This window comes from Lissotriton helveticus, chromosome 4_1, assembly GCF_964261635.1.
Source record: "Lissotriton helveticus chromosome 4_1, aLisHel1.1, whole genome shotgun sequence".
Lineage (NCBI taxonomy): Eukaryota > Metazoa > Chordata > Amphibia > Caudata > Salamandridae > Lissotriton > Lissotriton helveticus.
This window is the reverse complement of record NC_136063.1, coordinates 1,429,072,439-1,429,082,869: the sequence shown is the minus strand read 5'-3', so window position 1 is coordinate 1,429,082,869 and position 10,431 is coordinate 1,429,072,439. Positions and strand designations below refer to the sequence as shown.

The window sequence follows — 10,431 nt, the reverse complement described above, 5'->3', positions numbered from 1 at the left end:
GGGTGCAATAATCACAGACAGCCATGCAGCTTGCATCAGAAATAAAACCACTGGCCTCCAGGGGGGAATGCTGCATTTTGAGAAGTGGACATGCAGCTCCAAGCAGTAACAGTAACATGAGTATGGCCATGCCAGGCTGCCTTTCTTAGAGGAAGGCGAAAGGCGAAGTTTACTCTGCATGATTCTAGATTACTGGGTAGGATTGTTCCTATTGAAGCAGAGTTAATGCTGATTTACATATGGCTGGTATCCATGTGAAGTGGCATAGCAGGTTAAAACCAATGGACTGGAATGTCGTCTAGAACAAATGCTAGAGGCTAACACTTCTGCAAGTATTCCTCCCATCACCTCTGTGTTTTTCGGAGTGATCTTTGAGCACAGCGTCTGGCCTTACAAATTCTCAACAGTGAATGGGCAGCGGCATTAATTTCAAGGTTCTGTAACTAAACCCTGGAGTGGTTCCTGTCAAACATGGAAGAGTCAATCACTTCTGGATGTAGAGGTCCTGCCACAAGAAGAATAACATTACTCCTCTTGAATAGAACCCAAACAGTTTTCAGTTTCCAAACATTTTAGTGGGGGCGAAGGAAGGACTAAACAGCATTCTACTGCTTCTGAGCAGATTGACTTTTCAGCATGATAACCCCTCCACACCAGAGGCCCATCAGCGGCCCCACCAGACGTCTTAGCAGTAGTGGATCTGCAGGGGAGCACACAATGGATCACAAACACTACTTGGGAAATTCTTATATGATGAGGAAGAAGTTGCTATGGCTCGTTTCCTTGCTGGTTGTCTTCATTAAACCAAGTTCTACTCTTCATCATCACACACCTTTCTTCACTAAAACCTTGCCTCCCCTATCACCAACCTGTCCTTTGATTGCCTGTGATGTAATATTGCTAGCAAGTGAGGACCCTTTTATGAGTTTGTAGAAGTTAAACACGGTGAAAGCTGTTTAATGTAATCATTTGAAGGGGAAGTGTGGTTGCAGGTCTCTGAGTAGGCGATCACCGTTCCTTGGTTAAGACTGGGAGGGGGAACATTCCTTGGTGCAATCAAGCCATTATTCAAGAGTTGTCCCTTTGTGGGTCCATAAATGATTGTCTTATATGTCATGATCTGGCTTTGCCATGTGATTCAGCAAATGATGTCTCTTGAGTGTCCAATGCATCACAAGAGTGAACCTTTTAAATGTAAGGTTGCACCTCAATACAGTAGAACAGGTGAGTTGCTAAATAGCCGTTAAAAATTCATCAGTCCCTAATTTGTAAAAGAATAACTGCCAGGGCCCAAAGTTTTTCGCAGAGGCCCTAAGCCAATGTTGATGAATGTCAGGATTGCCGTAGTCTTGATTCCACCTCATGCCGCTTTCTTCCACCACCATACACTCCGTGACTCTTGATCTCACTATTGAAGGTTCTTTTTAATCCCTGCTATCTCCGTTTGTCACGGTTTTTCACCTTTCATTTCCTCCTTCTTTTCTCCTTTTGTGTTTTTCTTGTTCTTGCTCTGCGTTAAAGTATGATGGGGAACAGTATGTGCTGGTCCCCAAAAATGAGTGCCTCTGCGTCGCCCAACCTGGTCCAGACTTATATTCTTACTGATCACACTCATTCCATCTGCGAGTTTGTGAGGTGTCTCTTGTAAAATGAACTGCAGGGCAAGCTTCAAACCCTGTTAGTACATACACCACATCACACCAGAAAAGTCACTGTAACAATTTCCATTAACTGCCACATTGGCTACAAGCCTCGGCAAAGGGATCTAACATCCCCTTCTTGAGCCTGGCTGAGTGTTGTGAGATGCTAACGCTGCAGTCAGTGGGAAGTTCTGCTTTCAATGGTCTGGAACTGTCACTTTTCATGAGCATTATGAACCTCAAAAAGAAACAATTTAGAGTGTGTTACATAATGAAAACTTCAGCGATTCACCTATGTACCATCTGGACACAGAAACACACCTAAAATGCAGACAGAATTTTACCTGCAGTCCTTTTGTTTCAATATTAGTTTGAGGCAAGTCATGTTCAAGACATTTCCAGTGCCCAGTAGAATAATTTTTGAAATAACATGTGATATGCTAAAATTCCAAAATGGTACCCTTCGCAACACTGACTGGGATCAAGGACATTTTAAAGTACTGGACTGCTCAGTTACAACAATGTACGCAGTTCCCTCCATTGGTAAACAGCCTCCTGTGTTACCTCATGAACATGCGCAGGGCCTAGGTTGTGCAATGTTGCAGTTCCCAAGCGAGAACAGACGATGTCCTAGCGAGTGGATGAGGAGCGATCCTTGTAGTAATTAAGATTACCCATAAGTAATCAGCGCAATAATGCACAACAGCCCACACCCCATCAACAAAGACAACGCGGATGTAGATGAACGTAATCAAAGAGTGGGGAGGTTAGAAAGGAGACGTATAAGAGTCCATGCATCTGCTGTGGGCACCTAGTGCAAAAGGAGCTTCAGCAGGCACCGGAATTGAAACTTTTTTTACATTACAGTTGCCGAAGATTGTGTGTCAAGGGTTTGACCATAGAGAGGCGGAAACCTGGAAGCATTGCATTTCCGTCTTCCCTCAAAGTAAATAGTTCAAATGCTCGTGTCCTTCGCTTGTAAATTGGCGAAGACGAGACCATGTATTTAGTATTCGCCAGTGCTTAATTTGTAAAAAAAAAAACAAAACTAAAAGAAAGCAGTAAGTTGAAGATCCTCAAGTTTTCCTGCTGACTAGTTTTGAATCCACCACATATCTTCTTCATTCACCACCCTCCTTCTCTCTAGGAGATGCTTTTTCATCTCTTGTCTCTCCATCTCTCACTTTTCCGTTTCCCTATCATTTTCTTTCTCCTATCTGCATTCTCTTCCTCTCACCCTCTTGCTCTGGCTTAAAGGCTGATGAAGAAAAGTAAGTCCCGGTCCCAAAACTAAGTGCAGGCGCCCACCACCTGCAACCACCTACACAAATTCAAGCCCTGATCGCTCAACCTACGAAATACACTGTAAACAAAGTACCATTTGCTAAAATACCACCAAGGCGGTATTTACACAGCACGTCCAATCCCCCGAAAGCCCCCGAGGCGCATCACAAACAGCTGAAACAATGTAATTAGCATATTTACTGTTTAGAGTTATCACTCAACTACAACTTTGACCTAATAATATCTAAAGTGCGAGTGGCAGTCAGCACCCAGCCACGCCTAGAGTAGTTAATGCCTGTCACCTCATGATTTCAAAAGTTTAGCCCTCGTGCTTCAGTTAAGTCCACTGGCTTTAAGCTGCGAACAAGCGAAACTCGGCAGGAAAGGAATGCAGTAAAAATACACAAGTACAACATAAAATGTATCATTCAGCAGTTTGGCATTGGTCGTTGACTGCAGCGTCGAAAGGAGAAGAAGAAACAAACTATACCTTAGAGTTTCAAAGTTACATGACATTGCGGACTACTAAACATGAAAAGGAAGGAAAGGGGAAACGAAAAGAGCTGAATGCCTAATAAAAGCATGAATTGAAAATCATTTCGCTTCTGGCTTCTGAGTAAAGACTGGCGGCTGCTGCTGGCAAGGCTCGGCGGTATGAATCAGTGCCACCCCGGGCGGACTTGGCAGGCGCAGCCAGTGGCGTTGTAGGCACGGGCGGCGCTTAGCCCATCATCTCTGCGGGTTCCGTGACCAATCTGGACCCGTCCCAGGCGGTCTTGAATTGTTCAGGAATGGGAAATTCTTTCTGCGGAAGAGCAAGAAAAACAAGGGTGGTTAGACAAGCTGCATGAAAAGCACGGAGGACACTGTTACTACTGGCAGGAATAACAAGAGCGTTGCAGCTCGTGGGGCACGGCCTCAGGGAGGGCAGTGTCGCAATATCGGGCACAGCAACCCCAACAACCTTTCTGAGCATTTACACATTTTCATTCCTCCAGTTTTATAATAGCGCGAACTCGACCCACGGGTATCAGAGCGCTTTATATGAGCACCAGTTGCATTACAGACGGGCACATTCATTTTCAGTCAAGGGGAGATTACGTGATTTGTCCATAGTTAGATGTTTGAGCCTTACGAAAGACTCGAACCTAGATCCCCAGCTTCAAAGTCGAATGTTCTAGCCGTTAAGCCACATCCTCTCCCCAATGACATATGGCAGGAAAGGCTGAATATGTGGTTCTATTGTTGCTCTTAGTCCACAGGGCATGGGTGTTCCCTGTCCCTCCCTACAGGAGGCACCACAGAGGCTTTCAGTTGAACAAATGAATAAACGCGTCAATTCCCATTGAGATCCCTTGTTTTTAAACTTATCTCATGAATATTAATTGTGGGACTCCTAAAGGCGAGACTGGACTTAGTGCTTCAGGATCATCAGTGAGCGGTGTGCCCACGGAATAACGAGTCAACAATATCGATGGGGCAAAATCTTGAGGACAGAAAAGCGAAAATAAAATATCAACAAGTAGGTCAGTCTAGATTTTCTATACCTAACTCTTACATGGTACATACATTCTCAAGGTATCAAGTTACGTAGATGTGGAGTTAGGCAGTAGTAAATCATTACTTCCGTAAACGCAGTTCCTTTCGATATTTTGTGCCTCGATGTTCTGTCCTTGATATTAGTATGCTACCATATAATTGGTATTTCTATTCAGCAGTACAACCTTGGTGGGTACCCATCATGTAGTATCACCACTACTACAAGTACCATCACATAGGACTGCAGTCATCTTGTGACTGTACCATCAATGGCTTCATTTAAGCTGTTGACGAGATAAGTGTGCCTCTATCTGTGCACTAGTTTGTGCTCTCTTCCAACAGTATCCACCACTACTTCCATTGTTCCCAAATGGCTCCTGCAGATGGTAATGACACTAGTAGCTGATGTGATGAATATGGTGTAAGTTGCTGGTAATGAGAAAAAGCCATGACGGTAACGTACAAACTTTGCACAAGTCACTTCCATTCCAACTGCCAGGAACATACTACTAGGCAGATACAACGAATCAACATGTAGAGAGAATGGGACCACAAAGGCTCCCTACACATTTTCCTTTCTAGAATATATCTCTGAAAAGTCTATCATGCCACCTTGTCCCCGAAGACATTGAACAGATGCATTCTGGCGTATGAGGTCATTTTATTTAATTTAAGCATATAATACAACATGTTTAATTGGATGGTGGCTTTTTAGGGTACTGAGAAAGACGGTGGTAACTGTAATTTATCACTGGATTCTAAAGCCTGAGATGCAGCTGTACTATAATACAATTACCAAGCTTCTCCCTTTGTAAATTTGACTCCAAAAGGGTAGTGAGGTTGACCAGTCAAGGAGGTGGTAGCAGGTTTGAAACTCTGATACAATATGTAGAAAGTGTACCTTTCAGATCAAGTGCGACAGAATTCTCTCAGTTGAAATGCCATTATGATTGGTTGGGACATACAGTAAAGTTGGCTGTTTTTTCGAGCATGGGACCTTATCCACATCTCCAGCCTTAGAGATGTTTGGGAGGGAAATCATAACAGATCTTTCTCATATTTGGTGAGGATGAATAATATGCATCATGCGCAATTTCATGAATATTTACAATTACGCCATGCGTTGGAAGCAAACAGAGTTCTACTTGCAAAACTCCCAGACTACAATTCAATAGGAGTGAAATTCACACAGTCAGCTACAGAGACAAAGGCATTTCTAGACTTTATCGTACATTGATGGCTAACACCCCATATCCTCTGTAGCATCGAGAGGCAGGTGGGCAGAAGATATTGGCCATTTAGATGATGCGGACTGGGCTAAAGCAAAAATGGCCCCTCGGATATTGATGATTTCTACGAGACTACATATCATTCAGTTAAAATAACTACATAGAATATATAATAGCCCATTCAGGTTCAGTAAATTAAAGGAGGGCCTTGGTCAGGGCCGGACTGGCTACCGGGCAGTTGTGTGTGCTGCCGAGCTGGGGGCTATTTTCTCTGTGGTGGGGGCTGTTTTCGTTGATGGGGACCTGCGTGCGCATTGAAATAAAAAACGCAAAACGAATTTCGTTTTTCACACGCAGGTCCCTATCAACGAACTTAGCCCCCAGCTCGGCAGCACACACAACTGCCCGGTAGCCAGTCCGGCCCTGGCCTTGGTTCTACCTTCCTTAGACGCAGAAGTGAGTTTCGCACCTTCTTTCATATGGTGTGGACATGTCCAATCATACCAGGATACTGGACCCATATTCATTTGATTCTTATGGAGGTAGTGGGCAGAGTAGTCGTAGTCAATTCCAGGATGGCACTCTATGGACTAATGCATGAATGGTGCGGCCCACAGGCTACCATAACCCTGGTGGGACTTATAGGTGCTAAACGCGTTATAACATATCATTGGCGCCCTCCAAGGGATCCTCCTGTACAGGAGTGGATGCAATGCATACACGGGTATGCCAGGGTAGAGGAATATGTCTATAAATATAGAGGATGTCCTCAAAAATGGGGTATGTGGTTATATTATTCCTCCACTACAGAGGCCAAGGTGGGGAAATGTCTTATGATCGTGTATCTGATACGTCAGACTATTTTCTAGAGCATAACGACAAGCTGTATACTGATGCCTACTATGTTTTGTTATAATTGTTAACCACGCTTGCCTTAAAATCAATAAACAGTGTTATAAAAAATTCGCTTTTATCATGTGACCCCCACCCCAGACTTTTAATTTTTATAGACTTAGACTGCTGAGAGTTTGAAATTCTGTCAAGAGGGAGGCTGCTAAAAGCATCTCAGTACGTGTGCTCTACCTTTAACACAGACCAACTAGTTGTCAAACCCATTTGTAACTAGTTGGCAAACTGCCATATTTGACATTTAGGTAAGTGAACCATAGAAATGTTAAAAAGCTAGCATAGTAACACAAGCGTCCACTCTCAAACATGGGAGGTTGTGCGGCCATATACAATCACACGTATAGGATTTAAACAAAATAACACTAGGGACAATAAGAAGCCATGTGGCACTGCAGGTTAGACTAGTATTAACATGTCAGATCAACTCATTTATTTTTATTGCAACAGGGGGGGAAGGTCACAGATATAGCCTTTTATTACAAAAAATATTAATAAGTAAAGGAAAAAGGAGGAATAAGAAAACACTTAGGGTTAGATATTACACTTTAATATAAATAGTATTCATCCATGATTAAATGTACATATACATGTATATATAGTTCCTCTTGTAACGGCTATTAGGCACTCTATTTAAAAGCTGTATTACATTAATTTCCAACATTCCTGATAGTTCCAAGCTGCATGGTCTTTCCATTTCTATGGTTCAGTTGACCATGTTTGATCATAGTTTTACTTAACTTTTGAAAAATGGTAGCCCAGAATTAGCCCAAAGTATCAACACACATAAGAATGCTGGCCGCATTATCCTCAAAGCATCTCAAATCCTCATGTCTACTGCCTACCTCACAGACTTTGAGGTTGCCAGTTCAAGCTCGGGGTCCGCCAGACCAGTCACATCAGTTTGCTGTTCCTGAAGTTTGTTTATCTTTTGTATCTGTATTCGGCAATTTATTTCATTTTTGGCTTAATGTTAATTCTGGGCTTTTGATGGCCCAAGGTCCCACTCTATTTGTCCGCAGTTTTTTTTCTACAGCCCACTGCCCTCCCGCCTCTCAGCCAGCCCCTCACAGGACTACTTATGGAGGCCGCTGCATGACCTCCAATGAGTAGCCTCTGACCCCTGTACTGCACCACACCCCACTGCTGCAGCCAGCTCTTCGTATCTGCTGCCTAGCTCACAGACCTAGAGGCCACTGGTACAAGCACACTGACCAATAGGCCAGCCACACCGATTCGCTGCTCCTGGAGTCTCTTTATCTATCTGTATTCGGTAATTGTATTTATTTTTGGCTTACTGTTAATTTTGGCCTTTTGCTGGCCCTAGTGTCCGCTCCATTTTCCTGCCGTTTTTTCTCCCACCTGCTGCCCTCCCAGCTCCCCCTACATCTCAGAACTACTTATGGAGGCCTCTAAGTGGCTGTGTTGGTGGCGCACCAAAGGCAAGCCCGTCTACACCTGGACTGCGCCCAGCGCCAGGAACACTGGCACCTTGCACTCCCACAGATACTTCCCAGCAGATTTCCGTTCCCTCTACCCAGACACAACAGCAATTACTGCTTCGCATCACCACACTCCACAGTTGGATCATTCACCTGCATCCACTGCCTGTACTCCTTCGCCCCAGGACCGACCACCATCACGGCAACCAATGTCTCGCCATCCCTGCCGACCGATGCCTCCCTGGAACAACTCAGCTGCCTCCTGATCAACATTCGATTGCACTGCAAATAAGAAACTGAAGTCTGGGACACCATCTCCACCCTCACCCGACGTGATCTTCATCACAGAGACGTGGCTCACCCCCGCATCAGCCGCTGACATCGCCACAGCTAAATTCACGGCGGCTACAAGATGAAACATCATGACGCACCAACAGACACAGAGATGGCATCGCCATTGTCACAAGGAATCAATCCCCCACACCATCACCGATGACGAAACCACGCCAATCATGCAAAACATGAACTTCCAGGTCCACACCAATGATAACACCACCATCAAACGCACCCTCGCATACAGACCGCCAAGACCATGAACAGGCTTCAGCGACACCGTCACTGAATTCATCACCCCGCTCGCTATTGAGTTCGAGCACTACGTCTTCCTAGGAAACCTCCACTTCCACCTGGACAACCCCACTGACACCAATTCCAACGACCTCCTGGAAAGATTGAACAACTCAGGCCTCTAGCTGCTTGTCAATACCCCACGCACAAAGAAGGACACATAGTGAACCCCATCTTCATGTTCAGCAACAGAATCCAATACAGCCACACTTCAAAACTCACTTGGTAGGACCACTCCATCGTACACTTCTTCCTCGCCGGACCTCCCCATACCACTCCCAGTCGCCACAGTATACCCTTCCGCAGTGGACCAAGGTCCCTTAGCAACAATGGACCGACACCCTCTGCACCACACTGCCCAACGTAACCACCGACGTGGATCAGGCAGTACAGAACTTCAATGACTGGATCACAAGCTCTGCCAACCGAGTTGCTGCAACCAATTCGGCCAAAACCCAAAGACCATCCAAATGAGCCAGCCGAAACACCCCGGAATTCAGCACATCAAAACACACATGCAAACAACTGGAAAGAAAATGGTGCACCAGCAGGAACCACAACGACTGAGAAACCTTCAAATCAGCACTCAACGACTACCACTGCCAGATCAAAGCCACAAAAAAGGAGGCCCTGACCTATCGGATCGAGACCAGCACCAATAAAGCCAAGGAGCTCCTCACCATCATCAGAGAGTTAACTTGCCCGTCAGCCACTGAAACCTCAATCCTGGCCTCACAGGAACTCTGCGACTCCCTAGTCGACCACTTCCACAACAGGATAGCAGCCATATATAGAAACTTTGATCCCCAAACCTCCAACCTCCTCAGCACCCCATCAACCACAAACGCCAACCACCTACTCACTGCATGGGAACAACTCAGCACACAACCACACTTATGAACTCCGTCCACTCGGAAGCACATGACCCCTGTCCCCACCGGCTTTTCAACCTCGGAAGAGACAAGATCAGTCGCAAGCTCACCACAATCCTCAGTGCCTCAACCACAGCCACCTTTCCCGATTCATGGAAACACTCGGAGATCAGACCCCTCCTCAAGAAACCCTCCACAGACCCCAGCAAGCTCCAGAACTACCGTCCAATCTGACTTCTCAAGTTTCATCCCAAAGTCCTGAAGAAAGGCCCTTAACCGCCAACTCACCAAACACCTGGAAAGAAACAATATACTGGACCCGGCTTCAGAGTCAACCACAGCTCCGAGACAGCTCTGATCGCTGCCACAAATGACATCCACACCCTACTTGACTCGACCTCTTCTCAGCGTTCAACACCGTCTCCCACCACAAACTCATTGATCGAATATGCCAGAGTCGAATCACAGACGATGCGCTCAGATGGATGGCATACTTCCTCATGGGGCACACTCAGAGTCCGCCTCCCTCTCTTCACCTCACAAGACAAGCACACCATCTACAGTGACCCTCAAGGGTCAGCCCTCAGCCCAACCCTCTCCAATGTCTACTTGACACCACTCACATACATCACCAGATTGAATGACATCAACATCCTATCCTATGCTGAAAATGCACAGCTCGTCCTCTCACTTTTAGTGGCCCCACATTGACTAAGACCAACTTTCACAACTGTATGAAGAACGTATCAGCCTGGATGAGTGACAACTACCTGAAGCTTAACACGGACAAGACAAAGTTCTGATCTTCGGCAGACACACGGCCCTCTGGAATGACTCATGGTCGCCATCAAAACTTGGAACCCCTACACTGAAAGATCACACCCGCAACGTC

General features: G+C 45.5%; 1 protein-coding gene across 1 annotated transcript in view; it reads right to left on the bottom strand.

Annotated features, from left to right (window-relative positions):
* Positions 1-1,486: 1,486 nt before the first annotated feature.
* Positions 1,487-10,431, bottom strand: part of CAP2 (cyclase associated actin cytoskeleton regulatory protein 2) — a 475,046-nt gene continuing 466,101 nt past the window's right edge. Inside the window, exon 13 of the mRNA XM_078687967.1 lies at positions 1,487-3,729. Coding sequence (XP_078544093.1) covers positions 3,646-3,729 — 84 coding nt within the window. The 3' untranslated portion in view covers positions 1,487-3,645. The remainder of the gene's footprint in view (positions 3,730-10,431) is intronic.